The sequence below is a fragment of the Populus nigra genome, chromosome 5 (assembly GCF_951802175.1).
Source record: "Populus nigra chromosome 5, ddPopNigr1.1, whole genome shotgun sequence".
Lineage (NCBI taxonomy): Eukaryota > Viridiplantae > Streptophyta > Magnoliopsida > Malpighiales > Salicaceae > Populus > Populus nigra.
In genome coordinates this window covers 1,210,227-1,237,283 of record NC_084856.1, presented here as the reverse complement: position 1 = coordinate 1,237,283, position 27,057 = coordinate 1,210,227, and the positions used below count along the sequence as shown (strand labels likewise).

Here is a 27,057-nt window from a genome sequence, read left to right as displayed (position 1 = left end):
ACAGTATTACACAGATAAGCTAACATCAGTTTATTATAATGGATAGCATGTCCTTTTGGGTAACCTAACAGCGTACAAATTCTGTTCAAAACATGATGTGTAGAAGTTTAGATACTTTCGTGGAGTTGCTACTGAGGTTTTTTATCAAACAGAATCAAATGTCCTCGAAGCCGTCATGTATTTTCTATTGAACTGGAAATGGTAAGAACAGCTCAAGGTACATAGAAAGCAAGGCAGCAAATATAGGCAAAGATACGTCAACCATCGAGTGTTTATTTGAAATTTATCTCGGCAAGACTTGACGGCAAACTGTATAACAAGCACGACAAGGCATTCAAACTAACACAATTCTGTAAAATTTATTGCTCAAATCAGCAATCTAAATAGCGACCGACTAACCGCACTGATCCCACACGCATAAATTCTTACTCGAAAGAAGACGAGAAAACAAACCCATATGAATGTCAAGCTTCCTCCGTCAAAAAAAAAAAAAAAACAAATTGGTGTAATGGGACAGAAGCTTGATTCCTTGACATAGGCCTTTTCGAGGCCTGTGTAGAAAGTCTACAGGCCTATCAAAATGATCTTCAAGATCATCTTGGAAAAATGGGTCAATCCAATGTATGTCCTCTACCCACCCGAAAAACTCGATTTTTACTTTGACTCGAGGCACTAGAGGACGAGGCAGGGTCGGGTTTTTACGGCCATGACCGATACCCATTTCGCTCCTTGACGCATCCTCACTTGACTCGTTAAGGAACACTATTTATTTTTTTTATATATGTGTATTGCTAATTCTTTTTGATGAATCGTCTATTATTATTTTAAAATATTTAATAATATATGTTAAAGAATTATTTTAACTGTTTAAACTTTGAATTAATTTGAAACTTTTACAAAATAATATTATTTTATACTATTAATTGATTTTAATTTTTTTTAAAAATAAAAGTGGTGAAATTTAAATTCAAGACCACTTGATTAACTACGTTCTTATATTATGTTAAAAAATAATTCGACCCAATAATTTAAATTTTTAAATGAAATTCTAAGATATAATTTATATAATTTTCTAAATCATGTACAATAAATTTTTTAATAAACAAGAATATACCATAATATAGTTTATTAAGTTAACCTATTTTAATTATTTTTATTAAAATAATATTATTTTATTTTTTTAATATAAATGGTTAATCTTGTTTACCTAATAGAATTTGGTCATCAACTAGATTAGAATTTTTTTAATTTAATTTAAAATTTAATACGAATCCTTTGAGTGTTTGGGTTTTATAAATCAAACTGCCGGTCGGACCAGGTATCATCTTGAAACACATCTTTGGGAATATAGCACGGGCCCTTTTCTCTTCATAGATCTATTTCCAATGGGCTAGAGCTACAGGCCAAAATGGAATGAGCTTTTGAAATTACTGAGCCAGGCTCGATCTCTTCTTTCAAAAATGACCTGCCGTTGCAGCATTGTTGCAGCGCATCAAAGAAGCAGTAGTAGCAATGGCTCGTCTGATCCGGCAATGGCCGCTGTTGCATCACCATTGCTTCTCTTACGCTGCACTCAATTACCTCCTCTCTGAGTCCTTAACTTTATCTACCAAAGCTACCTCACATCGTGTTTCTTTCACTAAAGTTGCAGCTGCTAATCGTAGCGTGCCTTTTCGTCCACGCGGCCCCAAGTTACCCAATTCTCCAACACCGTATGATTTCGAACAAGGAGGAAATGTGAGCGATTCGGATTCAGAAGCAAACAAAAGCCGCAACCAGAAAAAACGCGAGGCTCGACGCGCTGTTCGTTGGGGCATGGAGTTGGCTTCCTTTTCTTCGCCTCAAATCAACCGCATTATTAAGTGATGAACACAAACTCCCTTTCTTATTTTTCTCAAACCAACAATGTTAAAGCTTTTCTTTGTAGTTTACTTATGTTTTGCTTGGGATTTTTTAGAGTGGCTTCACTTGAGAAAGACGTATTCGATGCGTTAATGCTAGTTAAGGTACCTCTGTTATAATATAACGTCTATTACTCTTCCGGAGTGCGATGATTTTTCATTTCTTTCGTGTTTCAGAACGAGAGAAAAAAATGAAGCTGAGGTGTTTGTGTTTTGGTCGCAGAGACTAGGACCTGATGTTCGAGAAGGAAAGCGGAGGCAATATAATTATATTGGTATTGGTTGGACTCTGTATCTTTTAAACATTAGTGTTTAGTAACTTGTCTCTTAAACATTATGGTTTGCTAGCTACGTTGTTTGATCTCCTCCCTGAGAAACATTGACATCATGCGTGCAAGTACTCTTAGTTTTGGACTTGTGGTCCATGCTAATACATTTGATGTTTCTTATCATGGAGCAAGGCTCGTTGCTTATTTTAAGGAGAAAGATTTTATTTTCATGACGTGGATTTTATTTCTCTTAATAACCCAGTAAACCGTGCGACATGCTAGGTGTATATATTGTCATGTAGAGAATCTTTGAGATCAATGTTTCAGGCATTATAAATATGTTCTTGAGTCTTCATTGTTATGTGAAATGTACTGGTAGGGAAATTGTTGCGGGAGGTAGAACCTGAATTGATGGATGCTTTGATTCACTGTACAAAAGATGGTGATTGGAGTAGACTGCAGGGTTTTTCTGGTTTGGAGGAAAAGATTGCTGGGGAGGAAAATGAAGAATGTGAAGAAAGAGAATACGAATCGGAAGAGGAGGTATATTGAATAGTTATTTCCTTTAATTATTATTGTGTGAATTTTGAGTGGTACGGTTGTGCCAAATTCTTCAATCTTCTTCCAGTCTAACTCCTTTTTATAAATTCTGTTAAATGGAGACACTGACCTTATTTAAGGTTTCTGCATTACCATTTTGGTTTTGAATGCAAATCTATTGCTACAGTTCTTTTTTTGGTCCCCCTTAGTCTTGATATGTCGTAAGGCATTTAGCTGCCATAACCAGAAGCTTGCAGAGGTGTGGTAAGTGGAATATACTATATTTGACCTTTATGATAATTACGCTTACGGAAAATGGAGAAGGTTAAATCTATCTAGAAAAAAAATTCCTCTCTACTTACTAAAGTGCAAGCTTAATTAGAATACAATGTCCATGTTGACATACTACATTTTTGTTATTTGTACAATTTTCAGGGTTCGCACGAGTACATTGATGTAGCAACCAGATGGTTTGATGGCCTGATTAATAGGGACATAAAAGTTACCAACGAGGTTTATTCACTTCGCCACGTCGATTTTGACCGTCAGGTTAGTGAAATGTCACCTCAAGTGTAAGAATCATTGCATTTCTGATTTGTTCATGAGACCCGTCAAGCTAATTATAGGCTAATGATTTCTACTGCAAGTTAGATGATGAAAACATATTGCTTGAAAGAAAAAAAAATGAGGGGGCAAGTATTCTTATGAAGTCACCAGATGAACAGGAACCTGTCATTTATTTCCAGCCAAAGAAACAAAAAGAATCAATAGGCCGAGACTTATTGCTTCCAGACGATTACTTAGCTCTTGTGAATCCAGCATATTTAACCCATACTATGCACTTTTAGGTAGTCCAAGCAGCAGAACCATGGTTGGCTTGAATAATTAGTTGCATGAATGCCTTCATCGGTAAAGTTTAATTGCTTATCATCTATTGTGTATATTGATGGCATGGCATCTATTGAACAGGAACTACGTAAACTTGTGCGGAGAGTGCATGCAGTTCAAGAACGCAAGGGTGTTACGGAAGAAAATGAGCAAGAAGTGGACGCTGCAATCACAGTTGCCAAAAAGTCCCTCACTCGTTTCCTCCATGATCTTGCTAAGCAGATGCCAAGGGAACATGATCGTATTTATTTGTAAGATAAATATCTTGTCATTGCATATTTCCTTCACAAAACGTCTAATATGTATAACATTCATCTCGGTAACAAGCAGGGCAATTGACGGGTCTCCTCATAGAGTTACCGAATATCTTGGGCTTAGGCTTATGGATGTAACCATGGCTAGCAGCCTAGAACATTCTTTGTTTTTCTAGGCCAGGCCCATTACGGAATATCTTTCCCACCTCGTTTTTCTCTCCATCCCCTCCCTTTTGTTCTCCTTCGTTTTTCACTTTAGATGGTAAGGACCATTGGGCCTAGTTCGATTGGTAACGTGTTAGTTTATGCTTTTCAAAAAGTTTTATGCATTGATTTTCACTTGAAAAATATGAAATTGATTTTTTTAGAAGATTTTGTATAGTTTGATATGTTAATGTTAAAAATAAAATAAAAATATATGAAAAAAAATATTATTGTAATATATTTTAAATTCAAAAATATTTTTAAAAATACTCTTCATCACATCATAAACACACACACACAGCTGATTTAGACCTAAGAAAAAGATCCCAAGGTGGTTCATTTTGCATTTTCTAGATAAGGTTCTGTCTTTGCTAAGGGCTATACCGCCACTCAATAATGGAACTAGACATGAGCAGGATAGTTATTTCAAGTTCTGAATCATCTTAAAAAGCTTGCTATTATTGTCCCGTATCTGGCCGTCCAGCACCATCGCTAACTTTTTAGAAATGCAGATAGCAATAATAATCACTCGCGTTTACTCTGCACTGATCTGTAGGTGGGATTACTTATCCCCACAGGACAGGCTCTTCAATAACCATCGCCTAGAAGCTAACCTGACATGCACCTTAAATTATTTATTATTTATTTTCCTTTCTTTCCCAACTTGGGACACAAGTAGGGATATTGGGGGTCATAGGGTCGGAGGACATGAAGCAATACATCGTTTAAGATTTAACGTGTATGACATGATAGATAGCTATAAAATAAATTGTTAAATTAAGAAGGAATAGTACGTTTTTGTGTTTTAAAATGCTTTTAAAAAAATTAATTTTTTTTTGGCTTCAAATTAATTTTTTTTAATGTTTCAGATTATTTTGATGTGTTAATATAAAAAATAATCTTTAAAAAATAAAAAAATATTATTTTAATACATTTCTAAGTGGAAAAATAAACAACTATCAATGCACTCTCAGACACTCTAAGCAATCCTGTTTCTCAATAATGATGCCCAAGCTTTCTAATTTTACTTGTCTTTTGATCAGCTGATGCTATATTATCCACATTGCCCACAATGCTTAAACATTGTTATCCCTTCTGTCTATAGAAAGGTACAAATAGCAAGATGCCTATATCTTTCGAGTGCGTTTAGTCAGCTAGTGATAATGCTATATTTTGTTTTTGGAACTGATATGCAGCTTTCAAATGGTGTGAATCAGATTTTTATAGTGGCAGCCTGGCAGGTGATCTTTGTTTGACAACAAGATTGGACGGCACCCATTCTTGTTTCTATACGCATGCATCATCTCCATACATATTAGCCCGACCCTGTAGTTGTCTTTTATCAGAAGCTATATATATCACAATAATGCTATTACTTATACCTTGAAGTTGTTTCCCTGGGTTTTTTTAGTGTTTAAATTTCAACATTTTCGGCAATCAAGAGGTTCCCGAGATTCCCAGAGAATGTCACTGTCTCTCGAGTGAAAAGACCTTCTCGAGTGCCTAAATTTCAGTGTTGCGAGCTCTAATCCTTCAGCTGGAAAAGATACCAATACAAATTATATATGGCCATGCTACGATCACATCCTTGTAGTACTTTTACTTAGGATATCTAATCGTTAAAAAAACAAGAAGCTGCTGCTCTTCGATCGCTTTCGCTTCATATAAAGAGATTCTCGAATAACTTAATGAGGGGTGTGACGCCCCTTGACTTAAACTCTAGCCAATGCTTCCCTTGATGGGTTGCCCCTTCAATTCTTTTGATTTTCGAAGATGGACTAACGAATACCAAACGAGGGACAACTTTTTAATTAAAAAAAATTAACAAGAAGAAATAAAAACGACACTGCTGAAGATTAGGGTGCCAGCTGTTGAAAAACTTTTTTTTGATTATCATAAAAGCTCCAGTGCTTTATGACAAAGTTGTATGGTCCCAAAACTTATGTCGATATCATTCACTATATATTAACCCAGTCATAATATTAAATGAGAAAAAGATACTTAATTTTCCCTCGGTACGTAGAATGCAGATAGCAACTCTGTTTGACAGTGAAAATAATGGCACTTCACTTTGAAGACCTAACATTTTCATCCCATTACAGTGCCCTAACAACCATTCTGATTTTGTACCAACAAGCAAAGAATAGCATGCCTAACTCTGAAACAATTTTTTTTATTAATATAAATATTCGAGTTAATTTATGTATATCTTAATTAATCTTACCTTACATGTTTTAAAATTAATAATTATATAAACTTTTAATACCTTAAAAAAAATTCAAACTGGTTACCATCACTCTAAAGAACTTGACCCTACAAGAGATGGAGCTTCTCTGGCGGGGGGCGAAAAAATGATAAGGTGTGTAATTGAGATGAATTGGGTATATAAGCCGTGCTGCCGGCTACTTGTTGAATTAACTAGGACGAATGGAAGAGAAACATTTGGAAATCCAAATGAACCAGACTGGGAATAGGTTGCTCCTTGGGATGCCCTTTACGGTGACACTTTAATTTCACGAAGGAAAAATGTGGACCTTGTTTTTTCGATTTGAAGTTTGTGTCTGTAATGAGATATTTTAATGAAAGTGTTTTTTTATTAATAGAAGATGCGTTAAAATAATATATATATATCATCATATAAAATTATAAAAAACATTTTAAAAATTAATTTAATATTTTTTCTTGTAAAAAACAATTTAATTAACACTTTATGTATGTTTGATATCACGGTAGCTTTTGCTTTTTAAAATTCTTTTTAAATTGACATGAAAAAATATCAAATTGATTTTTTATATGTGTTTTTTGAATGATTTTAATGTTTTAATATTAATATTTTTTAAAAAATAATATCATTTTAATATGTTTTTTTGTTAATATTTAAAAAAAAACATTACTTGGCAACATTTTAAAAAGTAAGTTGAAGAACGATACAAATATATCAAAGCAGGAGACTCGGGCCGGCGGTGGTCAAATGGCAAAGGGAAAAGAAAAAAAACAGCTAAAGAAATCTATATGCTTTTCAAGTGTGAAAAAACCAGCGAGTACAGTCTAGTAGTGTTCACCATGCGAAACAAGGGAATTGTTTCCATCAGTTTGGTTTTTTTGTGTGTCCGATGCCAAATCAATTTGGAGTTTGTGCCAGCAGGACGTCATAGAAGGTGACTTCTGGTCACGGAAAGTTGCAGCAACAGTGCGACTATGATGTATTTGGCACCAGAAGTGCTATTTCTGAAGAGATTTTTTCAAGAATGAGTTTTAACAATACAGATGAGAAATTAAATTAACAATCCTTGCCGTTGGATTCAACATTGAAATCATGGCCAAAAGCTTCCCACTCTTCTTAAAACTTATTCTGTAGTTAAAACTTTGTCCTCATTAATTCGGTGTTCGTCCATCTTCAAAAATCAGAAGAATTGAAGGCAACCCATCAGGGGAGGCAATGGCCTAGAGTTGAAGTCAAAAGTGTGTGCCACACCCTCCATTAAGTTATTTCAGATTTTTCAATATATGAAGCGAAAGCGATCGAAGAGCAGCCTTCTTGTTTTGTCTTTTAAAATTTAAACGATTAAATATCCAGCTTGGCCTTTGTTTAGATATCTGTAATACTCAGAGACTCACGTGTGCTTCCCTACGGGCTACGTTGCTTATGAGAAAATATTGCTGGAAGAATATATATATATTTCTCTCGCCTATGTCGAGTCGTTAAACCGCTATCCCTTTGCAACCCTTCAAGAAACCGAAGGAGTGCGTCGAAGACACTGTTCTAGTTCACTATATCTAAGGTTGTGTCCCAATTTAAGAAAAAAATGTTTCGAGAGGCCAGGGGACTGTCTGTCTGTCCGTCCGTCCAAAACAAAGGGTTAAAATCTTGACAGGACATATGAACTAATCAAGTGAAACTTATAAGAAAGAACCTTCATAGCCCTCGTATATATTATTTTAATTAATTTGACTGCATGCTTGCACTCTTGGGTTTGAAGCTTAGGGCCGCCATATAGATTTACTCCAGGTGAAGGTGACCCCATGGCCAATAAGAAACAACCATTTACTCAGCCCAGCTTGGCCATAACCAGGCTAACCATCATTATATGTGTGGATGGAGTTAGCGTGCCAAGCTATCTTACTTTCAAGGATGAACACAACCAGTCCAGTCCAAGGTGGTGGCTTCTATGTGAAAATTCTTAAGACTACTGCTATATTTTTCTCATGTTTAAAAGACAGTTAAACTACTACTATGAATTATGTTTGACATATTTCCTGTATTGGATGGCCCTTGATTAGATATTTTAAAATTAAGGGATGTAGGTATTTCTTGACTCCAAAGATCATGCCTGAGTAGTTGCTTTCTGGTGAGACTAATTTCTGGTACTCGCCACCTAATTCCTTGAAAAACTGTGATTGATACAGGACCTAAAAGCATTGAATTGAAGACATGTGATCTGGGATTTTAAATACAGTCGGAGGTCGAACCGGACTTTAACTGTCTTTCTTGAAATTCAGACAGATTTGTAGCATTGTCTGGCAAATCGATAATCTTAGGATGCTCAGAAAGCACCATGAAATTTATCGGTTCCGTTTAGTGAGCAGTAATGGTCAACAGAACTGAAGAAATTGGATTAATACAAGGTTTGACCTCGTGGTATTAAGAACAAAAACGTGTCTTTATTGAAAAGCTAACCAAAGATGACTCCCATTATCCATAATTAATACTAGGAGATTATAAAACTCCCAGAAAGGCTGCAAGCCGCTTTTGACTGACTTCATTTCCATTTACCATTATCTGAAGGTCCAAAATTCCACATGTTTCAAGCGTTCAGTTTTAAAATTATTTCTTTTAGTTAATCTTGGTGGAGAATCGGTATAACTTTATAGGACAATCTGGGATAGAAAAATATTCTTTGTTCTTGAAATTGTCTGTCGATTAGTATATATATTCAGAAACCATTTGAACACTTGAAACAATCAAAACTTTCTCACACCATTTACCGTTTGAAAACTCATTTTTGGTCAATTAGGAAGTGATTTCTTGTTTTTTTTTCCCTTTTCCCTTACTAAACTTTATTTCAATTGAAGATTACATAAATGCAAGATCTTGACCGTTGCAATGCATATATAGTCAGTTGGACCAAGTCTAAAACATTTGAATTGTACATGAACCAGAAAAAAAAAACAAATATAATTATAAATCCTAACTCTTGCTTTAGTTTAAAACTCAAATTACAGGTTGAATAGATAATTGATAGATCAACTAAAATTATAAATTTTTTAAAAGATAAAATGATATCATGTTAATAAAAAAAATTATTCAAAATAAAACTTGACCTGATCAACAAATTGCTGAATTGTCGGGCTAAATTGGGTTTCATAGCTATGCGAAGAAACATTGCTAGAACTAATAACCATATCCATAGCTTGGTAACTAGTTGACAGAGATGAAGACCGTTTCCTCAGTAACTTGACACGAATCCACTGTTCCAGTTATTGTTAATGGGAATACCATAAATATTACAAAACTGTTCGAATCCAATGCTTTTGCTTAATTTATATTTCGTGTCTCCCACTTATACTGCCAGCGATCGATGCTATCATAGGCAAGAAGCTCTCTTATTAGAAAAAAAAAAAAAAAAAAAAAGAACAGCGAAGAAACGGTCGATCAACTGTTCTACCATCTTCTCCTAATTATGACTTACTTGGAGGAAAAGAAAAAACTTCAACGAAAGAAACTCGATCCAATTACGAGGGTGGTGCTAACGGGAAATATAATGATCATAGTTCAAATTTTTTTTGATGGGGTTTGGTAGGATAACTTTCGTTCATGCTAGGCAGAGATTTCCCAAATTAGTACTATCGTAGTACTGCATCTCTTATAGCTGGATGAAAAGTACTGATGATATATAGTTTTTGTTTTTTCAAAATAATTTTTAATTGTTCTCAATGAAAGTAGATGTTTTTTAATAATTTTAATATATTTATTATAAAAAAATTAAAAAAAATTATGATATAATAATAATAATAATAATAATTTCACAATCCCACATCCCGAATTAAGATGCTTTGAGTTCTGCTCAACAACTTCTTGCTAAGGACGTGGGTTTGGTAAAAACAAATTGACAATGTAATAGAATTACATAGACAAAAATGCTTTATTTATGTAATTTTTAAATAAAATGAAATGTCAGCCCTTCGTACCCTGACCATCTCCTGCTACCAGATGAATATAAAACAAGGAAACTGTTTTTTTTTTTTTTTTTTTTTAAGAAAATGGAAACTGTCAGTATTGCTAGTAGTGAATTAAGTCTTAATTTAATCACAACCTAAATGATCTAATAATGGTTAGAAGGTAATTAAATTGACTATTAAAGATTTCTTTAGTGAAAATAATTTTAAAATGAATTTTTATAATTTCAAAACATGAAAGATAAAAAAACATGTATTATATATTTTTATTTATTATCTTTATTTTCCCTGTTTCGAAAAAAATTATTTTTATTTTTTTTCTAGAGAAAATAATCATGGTTAAGGTACTTGTACCGAAAGTTATTTCATTATCCGTGCCCGACCAAGCAGGGTGCTGGCCTGCTGGGTGTTCGCCAGCGGATCGAGAGGTTCATCTAGCTTAATATCAAACTATTACCAAAAAAAAAAAAAAATATCTATTACAGGGTCGAATATCTTCACAATTTTCACTCACCTAATTGGTTGGTCAAACTATGAAAAGAGGCCTAATATAACTTAAGAAAATGATTGCTTGCTTCCCATTAATTATTCCACTACTTAAATAAATTTTAATAATTTATTCAGAAGAATTTTAACTTCTAAATAAAAGCAGAACCAAAAGTCTAATCTTTTTCTTTTTTAATTACAACATCTATAAAATAAACAAAGGTCATTTAATAAATTCTTAATTAATTAACGAAACATTACAAAGCACTGATTTAAAACGATGTGGCTCCTCCTCAGCTTAATTTGGCAGGCTCATCTTCCCACGGGCCCTCAGGACCCATCAAATACCAAAAGAAAAAAATAAAAAATAAAGCAAGCAAAAGGGTTCTAAAATCCAAAAAAAACTCAATGACTTCTCTTCTCTTGCTATAAATACCCAACCTGTCAGCACAATTTGGAATCTCACAGTACCTCTTTTCAGGACACATTAACAAGAAGAAGAGTTTGGTGTCTTTGCTAGTTAGATTCCGAACCACTTCTCTTCTTCTTGTTCTCCCTCAACAACATTTCTCTATTTAATTCTTCTTCTTCTTCAATGTCTCAGCTAACATTACTTATCCCTCTATCATCCTTCTTCATTTCCCATTTCTTCATTCAAGGTAACTGAGTATTTTCAAGAAATCCACCGACACAATTGGTTCTTTTTTATATATATAATTTTTTAAATTAATATATTTTTTTATGTTTTTGCAGCTGTTGTTTCAACAACGTTTACATTAACTAACAAATGTGACTACACAGTATGGCCGGGAATTCTTTCCAACGCAGACGCCCCAGCGCTCTCCACAACTGGCTTTGCCCTTCAAAATGGTGAGTCAAAAACCATCACAGCACCAGCTTCATGGGGTGGACGTTTCTGGGGCCGAACATATTGCTCTCAAGACTCCACAGGAAAATTCTCTTGTGTTACAGGTGATTGTGGCTCAGGAAAGCTAGAATGTTCAGGCACTGGTGCAGCTCCTCCAGCTACGTTAGCAGAGTTCAAGCTTGACGGCTATGGAGGGATGGATTATTTTGATGTGAGTCTTGTTGATGGGTACAACTTGCCATTGCTTGTTGTCCCTCAAGGAGGTTCTGGTCAGAATTGTACAAGCACAGGATGCGTTGTGGATTTGAACGACTCGTGCCCTTCAGAGCTTAAGGTTACTAGTACGGAAGGGGAAAGCGTGGCCTGTAAAAGCGCTTGTGAAGCTTTTGGGTCTCCACAATATTGTTGCAATGGAGCATACAGTACACCTGATACCTGCAGGCCTTCTACGTATTCTGAGATTTTTAAGAACGCTTGTCCACGCGCTTACAGCTATGCTTACGATGATAAGACTAGTACCTTCACTTGTGCCTCCGCTGATTACCAAATTACCTTCTGCCCCTCCCCTAACACCAGGTAAAATTATTTTTCACTGCTGCAATTCTCACAACGTTTGGAAGTAGTTTTGTCAATAGAGACGTTAAAAAAAGCCTGTCAACATGACCGTTTTGTCCTCATTTACTGCCTGATATTACCGTTACTACCACATAAAGAAATGTTTGAGAAACGTTGTCAGTTTTTGTCACTTTAGCTCGACGTTAACATGGATCTGGGTAATCCCAAGATAGGCCAGTATCAAGGACATGTCACATGTCACATGTGACCTAGAGTTAGTGCCCCCCTGCTTGGGAATTCTACCCATGTGAAATGATGTTGTCTCACATCTTGCCCACGTTTGCTGCAAAATGCTTTGGTCAATCCTGAAAATTCATAGGCAATCTTATAAGTTACAGATAGGAATCTTAGTTATATTATGCAATCAATCCTTGAAAATTCGGTGCTATGTCATTATTGTATGATAAAGCAAGATATGTTGCCTAAATCAATGCACGTCTTTTGCAGTAGGTGGGGGTTTGTGTCTATTTATCTACATTTCAAAATATAAAACAACATCTAAAAAAATCATTTTGATATTTTTTTTAATAAAAAATAATTTGAAAAATGCATTAAGCTTCAGTGTACACTTGTTAGCTTATCCGAAGCATAGCCACGTAAAACAATAATACATCTTTCCAAATCCCCACAGCAAAGTCAATTTTTTTACTAAGATTTTTGTAAATATTGCATCAATAACGAGGGTACTAACGGTTATGTTTTTGGTAAACTGTACAGCCAAAAAGCATCACAAGGGCAGAACACTGAGAATACAAGCACAAACAGCTACACACCACTCGTCAACAGTACAATGGTGTATGAAGGTGCGTTGAACCAGAATGGAGCATCACCATCTATGAACAGCAAGGCCTTAGGATCACATGTCATTGCGGGAATTGTCAGCTTAACAGTAGCCATTTGGCAGTTGGGATAGCTCTTCTAACTCTTCTTCGGGTAGTAGGCCCATAAATAATATAGTCCAGTCTAGTTTAGGCTCTTTATCGGGCATCAACTTACAAAAATCGGCCATCTAAATTTTGACCCAAATGAGGTCGTCGGTTCTTATGGGGCGGACCCTTTAAGCTTTTTTTAGCATGGTTCATGTGACCCAGAGGTTTGACCAGGGTGACGTGGAGTTGTGCTGTGATGGAAAAGCTCACCTGTCAATCGAAGGCCGCTCCATAAACAAGGAAAAAAAATCTTCCGGAGATCAAACACTAGATACTGCTGTGCTGTCCGCCAGAGGCTGAGGAAATGGTGGTGGGGCGGTGGTGGGGGCGGAATGCATGAAACCGAGCTGTTAAGTTGCAATAGAAATTTCCTTTTTTTTTATTAGTTTAGGAAATTATTATTTTTTTATTAAAAGAGGGATCGGATTCATTTGTTGGTTTCGATATTGTACGAGTTATATTATGTAACCACTGCATTTGGTGCCAAGATTGTGAAATTCTCATCTAGCTAATTTGATGTTTGTCTTCATGTTTGATGTCATGTTGCCACTTGAATCCTTCAAGCAACACACAAACAGTCCTCCAATTGGATTAAATATTTATGTATTTGTAGATTGGATAACATAAAGAAATCGGTAGTGTTTTAAGCGTGGAAGATAATGCTAGTAACTGCCGGCAGCAGATAGACATTGTGGGATGTAAGCATGTAACCCACCAAACCATCGACGGCATATTCGAGTGCCCCACAAAAAAATGATTCTTCAGCTGTAATAGTATTATTGACTTCGTTTATGTATATTGATTGCAGAGAACAGTTAGTTTTAGGCCTTTATCCAACACAATTTCAACGGGTATGTTACTGTTACCACGGCGGTGTTGATTGTGCTCTATATTGCCGAAAGAATCACATTAAAAATTTTCTTGATCCAACCAGTGGCAGATCAGGCCATTCTCTTGCCCAGGAGAAGAGGGTGCGAAGTTAAGAACCTGGCCAAAGAGCGATAGAACATTCTGTACCGTCGAAAATCATTATAGTTTAGTATCGATGGAGAAGTTTAAAGTCAACCAATTTAATTGAGAGTGTTTCCCATGTCATAGCTGCAAGTTCGCTGAATATTGAAGGCATGAGCATCTCGACCGGCCATGTTTTGTCTTTTAAATTGTTTCCTCTATGCTGGGGACATCACATGTTAGCTCAGCAGCCATGCACATTAGAGAATTCAATGATAATGACCCAATGCCATCGGCTGACGCAAAGTTTCAGCCGGGTGTTAGTCTTGATTGATTACTTGCATTATCACAACTCGCAGCTTAATCTTCATGTTTTTTCACTGCATTTTCGGCTTCTAGAAAACACTGCTAAAAGGACATCAGCACCTGATCTCTCTATAATCTATGATTTAGCTTGAATCTCTAACATCAGTAGGCAAGACATTCGATTATCACTCTTCATTATACTAATTTCCAATTTCAGTGGATCACCACATATGTGCCCTCATTGTAAGAAATTAACCTGGGGGGTCATTTTTTAGTCAAGGCATGTATGATCTGTGATCTGACACGGTCAGTGATGGGGTTAGAGAAAAACGATTTTGGGGGGGGGGGGGGGGGGGCAATATGAATAACATGAAGGGTAAGATTCGAACTAAAGTAAATGATAAAGGATCACAAGTGTAACATGTGAACATTTTACAGGGACTTGATCATAGAAAACTAACAATAAGGACCGAATTAACTTTTCAAAACATTTTCTGGGCCATGGCCCCTCAACCTAAAACGTGGCCCTGACTTTGGACACCGTAAATTCAATAATGGATTAGTTATAGCGGCACAAAATGGATTTTTTGCAATAACATATATGTAAGCATCAAGCATATTGTCGATCCACCCTGTCACGCATGCACCATGCCATGTTAACTTTCTCGACCGTATCATGGGGCACGAATGCGTGCCTCTCGTTGTCGAAGAAAGAGAACGAGCATGGCTGCAAGACAGGCTGTGAAAAAGAGAGTGCAGGATTGTTATAGTTGTTTTTTAAATTTAATTTTTGAAATGTGTTTTATTTAGAAATATATTAAAATAATATTAATTTTTATTTTTAAAAATAATTTTTAACATTAACACGTTAAAATAATTTAAAAATATAAAAAATAATTAATTTAAAATAAAAATATTTTAATATTTTTCAAAAACACTTTTAAAACTTCATAAACCTAGTTGAAAACAATGCCTTCTTTTGACAAGTAGACATAAAAATTATTTTTGAATGATTCCATATCGTAACCTTTTGTGGTTAACGAGTCCTTAATTATTTAATATCCATCCTTTGATTAAATTCTTGTCAAAGGGAAGGGGTAAACTTCATGCAAGTAAAATAATGGTATTGTTAAAATATGGCCGCCACAAGCAAATGGCATAAAATAAGGTTAAAAGAAATTTTGAAACCGTGGAGATGGAGAGAAGTATTTGTCGCTCAAATGCTTCTGTGTGTAAACGAAGATTACGTGGTGTGCTTGCATGAACATTCCCTGTTTGCTACTTCAAAAAAACAACTATTTACGTTACGTGGAAAATTTTATCGAGCGAAATTTATTCATAATAACGTCATTAAGTGAATTTATTGACTCGAGCCAAAGTCAAAATGAAAATCCTAGGTTTTTTTTAAAAAATCGCATCACTTTGAGGGTTTTTATAAATTTTTTGAACATCTATAAAGAATATGCCAAGAAACTTTATTATCAGAATTTACCAGATTACAGAGGAAATGATGACGGATCCAAACTGATATTATCTCACTTGATCCGAAAAGGCATTCAACTGGGGCCGATCAATTATTCGGCCCATCTCCCGTGAGGCTTCGTGCCATGATCGACCCTTTTAACTTTGAGGAAGTGCCTCCAAAGCTAGAGTTGGTTTTCATAAACCTGGCCGATTAGCAAACTCCATGTTCCATTCAAACGAAGCCCACCACTGATCGGACTATGCTGTCCAAGTAAATTCAGAAAATGTTGCGTCCCCATAGATTTTCAAAAAGGCTATACACACTGTTTCCTTTAGTAGATGAGTATTTCCAAATTAGCATGCGCAAATCATAAACGAATTATCAACACAAATATGTTTACTATTTTCTCGTGTCAAAAGTAATTTTCAAAGCCAAAATCTGTGGAAGATGCTGGCTGGTTATGTCTTTATATATCAATGGTTAGAATTGAATGTATAGTAGGTCAAGCAAAAATATTTAATTATCCTCGAAGCAGCAACCCTCCTATAACTTTGATTTTTCTATTTATAGAGGCAAAACCTTAACTTTGAAGATAGTGGTGAACATTTCACTGTTCCAGAAGATAATGAAAAAAAAAAGATGGAATGACATGCCCAAATGTTAAAATAACAAATCCTTCAAGCACTTTATAGATCATATTTCCCTTTTGATATTGCCTTTATATCTTTTTTTCCTATTACTTCATGTGAGACATTGAATGTTTTAAAGAAGCTCTATCTAATAGTTGGTGGATCAAAGCATGTTTGTTGATCCTGTTTTTGTCCAAATACCATTTGTTAATGTTTTAAAATCAAAGATATATAAATAAAAAATTATTTAGTATTTGAGATAGTGACTATTCAATACGTTCTAGTACTTGAATTTTTACTTTTTAATATAAGAAATTTTTTGTTTATAATAGAAGTTTGAATACCTATAAAAACAATTTCAATTAAAACGACTTAAAAACCCTCCAATAATAAAGTCCATATATTTATAGAAAAGATATTAAATAACTTAAAAGAACCTTAAATTCAAGGAATAAAAATATTTGTTTTTTAGTTTTAAGTTAGTTAATGCTCTGAAATCTATATATTTTTATTAATGCTTTGAAATCTACATATTTTTATTTTAAGAGATGAAAAGTTCTCACATTTTGCCTAGATGGTTCAAGAGGTATTTATAACTCGTGAACCTTATTGTTTTTAGAGAAAGAAAAGATTAAAAAGTCTTATGCTTTCAAAAATATTAATGAAAAACAAATATTTCTTGCATATCATTAATGAAATAGTAAATATAGTAGGTCCTTTAAGAAACCTGGTATACACCTATGAGTATAAACATGGCTATTTATTATGTCTTTAATGTTTAAGATTAGATATATGCATTAGAACTTGGTAATGTCCAAGTTCTTTAAGCCTGACATGTTTGTTAAACTCATATTATCTTGGGTATGATTGACCGTCAAGCCTAAGTATTTTAGGTCTGATGTATATATTAGACTCATATTACTTTGGGCTTAACAGGATATCAAGTTCAAGTTTTTTTGGTCTAGAATATTTACTAGATCTACATTAAAACAGACTTGCCTAACTATTAAATCCAAGTTCTTTAGATCAAATATATTTGTCAAATTCACCATAAATTTTTATTTATAAAAATCCTAATAAAAAAGTTAGCTCATCACCATTTAATCCAAAATGCACGAGATCGTGTATGTACATGCAATGCTCTGATTAGTTGAATTGACCCCAGAAATTGGATTTTCTTATTGGTTCCTTGTTTAAATATATATAATTCTTCACTAGCTGGACATCTTCAATTTACTTATCAGGAATTTGAGAAGCAAACCAAGTCCAAATCAAGAAAAGAAGCAAAGCTTGAAAGATTGCTAAAAACTGACAATACAAAATTTGAAAAAGCAGACACTTCTTTTAAGTCTTCGAATTGCAGATATAGCTATTGTTAATGTGACGCAAATCTTTTATAAAGATTGGAAAAGGAAATAGTAAAAGGAATTGGGAGGACTGTATTGTGATAATGACAATTATCCAGACGCACTTTACACGACATAAAACGTGGCAAAGGACATTCTCAAATGCTGAAATTAAGAACTATGTATTTTTTGCTAAAAGGACATTCGAAATAGATGGAGATTATCGGTTTCCTGATCTCATTATGCTCATTCTAGGAACGTCAAGTGAGAAAACTATATATCAATTTGGTGTACGGCGCCAATATGTAGCAGTCTATGCACTGTACAATCCATAGAATTATCCACGCTTTATAGTTTAGTTTAAAAATTCATTGCGCGGCGCGCGCTCACACACACATGTATATATGTATCTTCAAGTGTAAGAAGTAAGAACCATGCTGTGATCAGCGGTGCCATTTCTCCCAATGGCTTCCACCTCATGTACACGCAGAAAAGAGACTGTCAAGTACCGATCTGTATGACCATATATATGAAGGATGGTTTCCTTGTCTAAGAGATACGTACTGCGCCTGACATGGAAATGCTTCCTAAGTTCCTGTAATTTTGCACATGGTAACGTATACGTCAAACCCTAAAAAATTGCAGAGTAGACATTCCGCTTTTGCATGTCAGCACGTATATTAATACCCCATAAAATGTGTATTAAGGTATTGCATGGTCAAAGCACTTATTTTGGCAGCTAGATTTTCAACAAACGTCAGCCGCAAACAATATATTCAATCCTCTCTTGTGGGCCTGTGGCCTATGATCTCATCGTTCTCCTCATATTAACATAAAAAACAAACATCTGCGCCACTTCAATGAATAATTACCAACTTTTTTGCCACACTTGTGTTCTAATCGATTACCACGTAATGGCAATTGGTCACTGAATAGTTTGTTAATTAGTCTTTCCTTCTGCTTTGTTCGACTGACCGCAGCACGTTTGTTTTAATAGATGTAGCTCTTCATGCTTAGCATAAAAACAAAATCTTAATTTTCGATAACTTGTAGACACTGTAACAGTAAATTTTCATCAAATAAGCTGCTAGGTTTCAATCACCATTGGCATTCAGCAACTATACATAAGAATGGGAAAAGCATGTTGAGTTTTTTCCTCGTATTGGTAAAACGTAGGAAGAATATTAGCAAATAAGTGTTTATTGCCATCATCATATTTATTATTATTCTATCTTGGCTTAATGTGATTATCATGCATACGCTGGAGGGTTCATTTCATGTTGAATTTGAAGGGATCGAATGATTCTTTACAAACCATAGTTAACATATATGGTCACATAATTAAAGCATGCATGTCTGAATCAAACTAGCTTTAGTGCCATGTAAACCCTTGCATGAAAAGCACTCGACTTTCTTATATACAATATGGACAGTCACCTTTTTCTCATCACATTAGCGTGCTCTATTTATGAATATTACGGGCATGGATTGTCCAAAGGCGCCATTGCATCCCTGGTTAACAACTTGGTTGCCACTACACAGATTCCTTTTGGTACCATGTTGTAGTGTACGCCAGCTTTAGCTTGGTCGCAAACTTAACCACAACTCCATGCCTGTATTCCAATATTAGGATTTTTCTTTCCTCCCCAAAAAAACAATTGGGAAGACAGAAGTGAAAAAAAGTAGGGAAAAATTGTCAGAAGTGAGATCTGTACCCACGCCCTCTTTTAGGACATGAACTTGGAGTTTTTTAAACTAGCACAGCTGTCACAAAAACAATTAAGGAACTGTCACGGCTAGAGAAAAATTAAAATAGAAAAGAAAAATCAAACAGGTGGGCTAGCGATTCCCTTAACAGCGCAACTATTCGGACCGGTTTGCACTACTCCGAGTAACGCAACCCTTTATAATAACAAAAGGATTGAATTATTGGGCAAACCGCAACTCATTTGATAAAGAGTTGTATTATTGGAGCATCGCAACTGTTAGAGAATAATATAAATTATATCTTGGTATCTTACCTAATAGCTTAACTTTTTAGGTTGAGATGGTTCTTTGACATGGTATTAGAGCCTTGATGACCAAGTGGTCACGAGTTTGAATCTCACAATCTTCCATTTATTTGATAAAAATTAAGCACAAGGTAATGTGGACCTGTGCAAGTTTTAAGCCCAAAGGGCTTTCACTTGAGGGGGTGTGTTAGAGAATAATATAAATCATATCTTGAGACCTTACCTAATAATTTAAGCTTTTGGGTTGAAATGGTTCTTTGACAGCAACCTCTCCGATGAAAAACTCCCCCTCTTTTTTCCTCATTTTCTCTCTTTCTATATCCAGTGCTTCTCCCTACACCAGAATTCTTTTTACCGGTTGTGTTACGTAGAAGGAGCACAGCATAAGTAGTTGAGCCACTCCTGTCAAATGAACCCTTTAAATTTTTATTATGTTGATAGCACTAGCTATTTTCTTAATTATTTTTTGAGGTGTGCTAGTTTGTAAAATATATTTTTTGCAATCGTACAAGTTTAAAAAAAAGCTCCAAAACTTGAGTTTGACACCTTAGACCACTCGGTCATCCTGACTTGTTGGCTGCAAGATTTTTACATTTTGATAAATAAATTTAGCCTTTCCGATCGAGGAGAAACAAGGTGTGTCTGATACAGGAGGAGTGCAGTGCCTGTAACGCGGAATTTGATCAAAATGATCGGTCAGCACAGCTTGGAAAGATGAGAGAAAGGGTCCCTCGATCAAGTGACTTCCACGGCACCATGGACTCGCTGACGTGGATGAGCATCCGCATTTTTAAAATCGGGGCATCTTTTTTTGCAAATTTCAAAAGCAAAGGCGATTCCTCAAAGTTAAAACCTTCTTTTTGCTTTAAAGGTTCCACACTAGGCCCCATGTTTCGGTGATCGGGCTCGGCCCAATAGACTCTCGAGTTTTCTGTTCTAATCCAGTTCTTAATTAATGCGTAATGATTGTAAATGTATAGTCGTCAGAGTCTTCCATAAATCCACCGAAGAAAAGTCTGCAAAGTTTTCAAATAAACTTTTTTTTATCTATTAACCATTTGTTTTTTTATTTGAAATTATATTTAAGTGAACTTTAAAAATGAATTTAATTTGAAAAGATATTAAATTAATATTTTTTTATGATTATAATGTATCGGATATATAAAATTAAAAAAAATATTTTAATATATTTTTAAGTTAAATATATTTTAAAAAACCATGAAGGACTACAATATTAAACACTTGATAAAAAATAGTTATCTCTGTATCTAGATTGGTGTATTTATTAATAACTATTATTATTATTTTAACCTTGTTTGACAGCTAACATGAAGTAACGATCAGTGAAGTAAATCCTATCAACTAATGATGATGTAAGTATACCCTAAACTATTATTCATATTATAAATAAATTTTGTAAACTGGCAGGTGCTGGTTTGTATAACTTTATATAGTTTTTTTTTCTTTATTTTTTTTGGTAATTAAATGATAATAAAGCATATATAGCCCTAAGTTAAGATTATATATCTGCTTCGTGTGTGTTTGACATTGCGTTTTAAAAATACTTTTGAAAAAAATTAAAAAAATTTTAATTTTTTTAATTTAAAATTAATATTTTTTTGATGTTTTTAGATATTTTGATGTATTAATATTAAAAATAATTTTTTAAAAATAAAAAATATATATTATTTTAATATATTTTAAAATATAACCTGGGCCCGAGTCTGAACCTTAAAATTTCATCAGCTAAGTACGCGGATCTTTACTGTGTTTGCCGGCATTGGAAGGAGACAGTGTCTCATTGGTCGGCTGTCATGTTCAGTACACATTGCAGACTAATAATAGATATCGATAGAGCTCCAGGCCTCCAGCCGTCCCACGAGCCAGATTCTTGATCCGTGCAAAATTTCTCCATCTCCCACGCACTCCAAACTCCATGAAAAAAATAAAGTACCACTCCATGGTAATAAGTAGACAATGCCAAGGAACTCAAAATCAAATGCAGAATTTTAAAATCTGCCGTCAATGAATAATAAGTCCCACGGTAACTTTTGCTTAAAAACACAGGAATTAGAAGGGATTTTTCAATATATTAAGAGTTAGTGTGTTCTCTTTTTTAAAATTAAAAAAAAAAACAGAATTTATAACGATATTTATAGTGAATCTCATGCTTATAAGAAGAGAAATTATATAACATATCTGGATTACAATCCTACAGCATATAAAAATATATAGAATTCATTACTAAATAATTTATAAAAATCTCTCCCAAATCATCAACAAGTTAGGCACGATCACAATCAGAATATTGATCAGTACTGTTGCATTCATGGCAAAGTTCTATCCTCCATGTTTTGACTGGTGTAATGTGAGCAAAGGAGCTTTGGGGAGTGCTTTATTAATATATAATTTATCATTTGATGGGACAATCCCTTTTTGAAACTCTCACACTTTAATGTGAAACAAACCCTTTGCGTGATACGAACATCGTTGCATGAAATTCAATTAAAAAAAAAATGCATTCATCAGATTTTAGGAATCTAATTCTATTTTAAGAGATGTCAAGATCAAGGAAAATTTGTGTAAGAATACATAGCTATCTACATTCATCAGTTACTAAGAACATGAAGGCTGAGATTCGTGAACATTTTAATTTCTTTACACGTTTGCTAGGTCATAATATATATATATATATATATATAGGGCAGAATAAGTTGACGAAGACAAAATTTAAAGATGCTTTAAGAAAGCAATGTGCAGATCCTCTTGAAGACATGGACCTGAAAGCATCAAGAATTAGTTGTCTCTCTCTAAAATCAATTGATTTTGCAATAAGGAGCCATGCCCAAGAAGTAAAATATATATGTTGATAAACCTTGCACATGCACGCATCCCCTGCATCGGATAGCAAAGTTCCATGACATAGCAATGTGAAAGCGTTGTTCTGGAATTTCGTAAAATTGTCAAAAATGAAAATTCATCATTTTGATGGAATCTCTCTGCATTAGGTTATCAGTGCCTGATCGAGGCAGTTAGGTAGATAGGAAGGTTATGGAAAAAACATTTAAAAAATAATCTATTTCTTTTTCTTTTCTTTTTTTAGAAAAAAGAAGTGGTATTTTATAATTTTAAAACTCACCCGAAATTAACTTGAAATAATATTTAAATTAAAGATTAAAAGGGTAAACTCAGCTATGACAACCCAAAACTTTAAAAAAACATATCAAAATATTATTGTTTAGGAAAAGAAAATCAACATATCCCAAGCTAGTTTAAATTCTAGATCAACCAAGTCTTAAATCGACAGAAAAATTATTGTGAATTTTAAAATAATAGTAAATTTTTGGAGAGAAAAACAAAATAGTGTTTCTTATGTATTAAATTATTTATTGAAATTCTCCAGGGTAACACATCCTTACCAAATTTGAGTATCTTATAGGTCATGGGGCATTGTGACCGACCTTAATTTTGTCTTTACAAAGATTAGATTTTGTTCGGACAACCACCTTATAAAATGAGGCATGGAGTAAGTGACATAAGTTTCTTAACTTCACATCAAACTCTGATCTCCTACCATTCCCATTTCTGACCTCTCTCATACCAAGCAAGTACCCTTTTATTTCTGTTGTTTTATGGGAAAAAGTTTCCTATCATTAATTTCTCCTTTCACTCTCCTTCTTCGTCCTCTCGTCAATAGACAGCTTAGCATTTTAGTTGCTAGAAGAAGATTTTTTAAAACCACACATCAGTGATTTATATGCATATCCTTATGTTACAGCTTAGATTTCTCCAAATGGATCACGTCTTCTCCAGTTCTGCTCTACACATCACTCTCATTTTGCTTACAATCTGCAAAGGTATTATTTGAAAACTCATGATCATGCTAATTTTGATGTTTTTCTTTCTTTCCTTGAAGTTCTGTAGATTGCAGATGTTTTTAAATAATTTGAGACATGCACATTTATTACAGGAATATCAGGGGCTAAATTTACAATCATAAACAGATGTGACTACACAGTATGGCCAGGTATTCTTTCCAATGCAGGCAGCACTCCATTAGACAGCACAGGATTTGAACTTCCACAAGGTGAATCACGATCCTTCCAAGCACCACCAAATTGGTCAGGTCGATTCTGGGGCAGAACTGGTTGCACATTTGACCCGAATACCGGTCAGGGCACCTGCATAACAGGTGACTGCAGCTCCAACCAAATTGAATGCAATGGCAAAAATGCAAACCCTCCAGCCACTCTAGCCGAATTCACTGTCGGATCAGGTGTAAAGGATTTTTACGATGTTAGTTTGGTTGACGGCTACAATTTACCCATGATTGTCGAACCAAATGGCGGGTCAGGGAGTTGCTTGTCGACCGGGTGTATGACAGATTTGAACCAGCAATGCCCAGCCGAATTACGGGTTGAATCAGGGCAGGCCTGTAAGAGTGCATGTGAGGCCTTTGGGAGCCCCGAGTACTGTTGCAGCGGCGCGTATGGAGCACCAGACACATGTAAGCCATCTGTTTATTCGGAGATGTTTAAGACCGCATGTCCGAGATCATATAGCTATGCTTACGATGATGCCACTAGCACATTTACATGTACAGGAGCAGATTATGTTATCACATTCTGCCCTTCATCAACAAGGTAAGGATTGTATGCTTCTGTTTTATTTTTCACTTTATTATGTTGCATTTGATTTATTCTGTATCTATTTTATATTGTAGGTGTTGCCTGCATTTCCATTATGGATTCTTATCTGTAAATGTTATCTTCTTTTTGAGCAATCGATTTGGCATGCGTTCTACTTTTTTCCAACTATACTATGCTTTTGTATGCCTCAAGCTAGCAGGGTGCCATTGTCATTGGCATGTGGAGTACAGAAAGGACATGATTTGCAAATTGAAAACAGGAAAAAGAAAAGGAATATCTGCAGAAATATCTTAGTTTTCAGGCTTTGTAAAGAGCAAATTGCGATTTATATATGTTTATTAAATTCTGATCATTTCTTTATTTTTATCCTGCAGTCAAAAATCTGCAAGAGACACGACTCCACCAGCAAGCACTGCAAATGGGGCTGAAACAGGATCAGGATCAGGGGATGGGCCAATTGGAATTGACACTTCATGGTTGCCGAACTTTCTCACTGGGGACTCACCCAGCGCCTTTCCCTGTTGGGCTTGGCAATTTACCTTGATTTTTTCTACATTGCCCTGTCTATTCCTCTTTTTGGTTTATTTATAGCCTCAGCTTTGGACAAATCCACATGCAGCTTAAGTGGTCACTCAGAATTCGTTTTGCATTGGAAGGAAAGGCTGAACAAATCCAGATTGTAAGGAGAATTTTCCAGGCCACATGTATAGAAAGTTTAAATCTTTTTTCTTCACGGAAAATAACATGTGTGTGTGTTGTATGTTAACCTTTACTTTAGAGTATGAACCATTTGTAATCTAAAGCAACGAACTGGAAAGGAAGAGACTTTCGAGATTGGCAAAATCATTATTCAGTTTGATTTAGATGGCATTGGAAAAAAGTGTTTGCTTCACTGTGAATCTTGAGTAATATGTTTGGTGAGAACCTCCATAGGAACCCCACTTTGCTGGAATTGCAAGCTTGGTAGATTTGTCATGATTTTGGCTGCAATATGAGAAGGGTAATGATGCTGTTAATAAAGGGATATGCACCTATCATTTCCTTAAATCCATGAAATTAACCTTTGTTCTTATCTTGATACTGACCAAAAATCAAGTGATCAACGTCAAAATCAGACAACTTTTGAGATTCATATATGTTAACCTTAAATAATCTAGCTTTCCTTCTAACAGAAACATCAGCTTTCTCCAAAGGCGGTAAGAGCAACATCAATGACTGTCCTAAGGTTAAAATTCGGCCCATAAGATGAAGATGGCGAACGCTTATATCTTCCATAGAAGGAAAAGACTAGCACGCTGTCAAATCAATTACATATGCATGCAATATAGCCACTACCCAAACTGCTTAAAGTATGGATTTCCATCTTGTGTTTAATTTGTTAGTGAAATTGGATGAGAAACGTGATGTGAGATGTGAGAGCTAGTGACACAGACAGTTGTTCTTGAATGAGGAACTGTATGCAGATATAGTGATCTTCCTGATTTGTAGTTTAGAGGCTCGTGAAAGTAGAGAAATCAAAATTCATGCACCTGAAAGGTTACTCTTGCTTTAACTTGAAGGTCTCTATGCAATGATTTTATATTTGGTGGGCTTTGAATGGTATGGATAGAAAAGTTTTCTTGGGTGCAACTTAGACCTCCACGAGCACCAGGAAAAGAAGCTTTTCTTCTAATGGGATACGCTCTATTTCAATGGAAGGTACATTTTACTCTACCAGAAAGGACAAGGGTCCCAAATCCAAGCCCCAGTGGGCAATGGCTAGAAGTAGGATTTGGTCCCTCCATGATTTGGAATATATATAATTTTGTCACAAAGATGGTGTAGTTGGTCATGGAGTCCAAGTTGTCCACAACCAAGTTCGGAGAGACATTAGCGGCTTTAGAAATTCTTATTTCTCAAAAACACATCGCAGAACAAGATTTTTCTGCTAGTGGGAAATCATCAGAGGCATCTATCATCTGGACTCTGGAGCCTCTTGTAATCATCAGCAATGAGAGAAACGTGCAAATGAATTTGTGTATCTACTTTCTTAAGGGTCATGATTGGTAACCTTACCGGAAAATTCTTTATTATCCTGATAACCATAATGAAGTGAAGTGGTCATGAAATGAGAAATCTGTGTTAAGACAAACAAAAATTAAAAACCTGAGAGTTGCAATCTCCAGAGAATCAAATCTTCTTTCTTTAGTCTCTCTCTTTAATCATCCCCTTTTGGAAGTGGGTTCTATTGTTTATTCTTGGACGGCTGCCATGAAACAGCGTGGGATGAAGGATTTTGGTTCCTTACAGAAGCTTTATAAAATGAGGAATCTTGTGTTTTTTTGTCAGGAGTTCAGCGGGCCTCTCTGGTAAACAAAGTTCAACGATTAGTAGTAGGCAAAAAAAAATTAGAAATCATTAAAAAATTAAATTCAGAAACAGCCACAAATTACAAATGATGTTTTTTTTCCTATAATTTGTTAACAACATGGTGGCAAGGACGAGGGGGAAAGGCTGGAAAAAAAAAACCGCATTGAAACGTACGCGGGAAAGAAACGCTTTTCATTTTCGTATCTTTCTCCTTTCTGG

At 35.0% G+C, this 27,057-nt stretch overlaps 3 protein-coding genes across 3 annotated transcripts; all 3 read left to right on the top strand.

Annotated features, from left to right (window-relative positions):
• The first annotated feature begins 1,436 nt into the window (after positions 1 to 1,436).
• On the top strand, positions 1,437 to 4,072 carry LOC133694037 (uncharacterized). The gene is made up of 6 exons (XM_062115456.1): positions 1,437 to 1,862; positions 1,958 to 2,006; positions 2,125 to 2,176; positions 2,550 to 2,713; positions 3,146 to 3,259; positions 3,680 to 4,072. Exons 1-6 carry the CDS (start codon positions 1,513 to 1,515, stop codon positions 3,851 to 3,853), a joined length of 903 nt encoding a protein of 300 aa, XP_061971440.1. The 5' UTR covers positions 1,437 to 1,512; the 3' UTR covers positions 3,854 to 4,072.
• Positions 4,073 to 11,165: 7,093 nt separating this feature from the next.
• Positions 11,166 to 13,652, top strand: LOC133693244 (thaumatin-like protein 1b). Its single transcript, XM_062114423.1, has 3 exons — positions 11,166 to 11,378; positions 11,473 to 12,163; positions 12,920 to 13,652. The coding sequence occupies exons 1-3, from the start codon at positions 11,315 to 11,317 to the stop codon at positions 13,113 to 13,115; spliced, it is 951 nt and encodes a 316-aa protein (XP_061970407.1). The 5' UTR covers positions 11,166 to 11,314; the 3' UTR covers positions 13,116 to 13,652.
• A 9,717-nt stretch (positions 13,653 to 23,369) lies between these two features.
• On the top strand, positions 23,370 to 25,352 carry LOC133693749 (thaumatin-like protein 1). Its single transcript, XM_062115036.1, has 3 exons — positions 23,370 to 23,697; positions 23,811 to 24,483; positions 24,864 to 25,352. Exons 1-3 carry the CDS (start codon positions 23,598 to 23,600, stop codon positions 25,078 to 25,080), a joined length of 990 nt encoding a protein of 329 aa, XP_061971020.1. The 5' UTR covers positions 23,370 to 23,597; the 3' UTR covers positions 25,081 to 25,352.
• Positions 25,353 to 27,057: the final 1,705 nt, after the last annotated feature.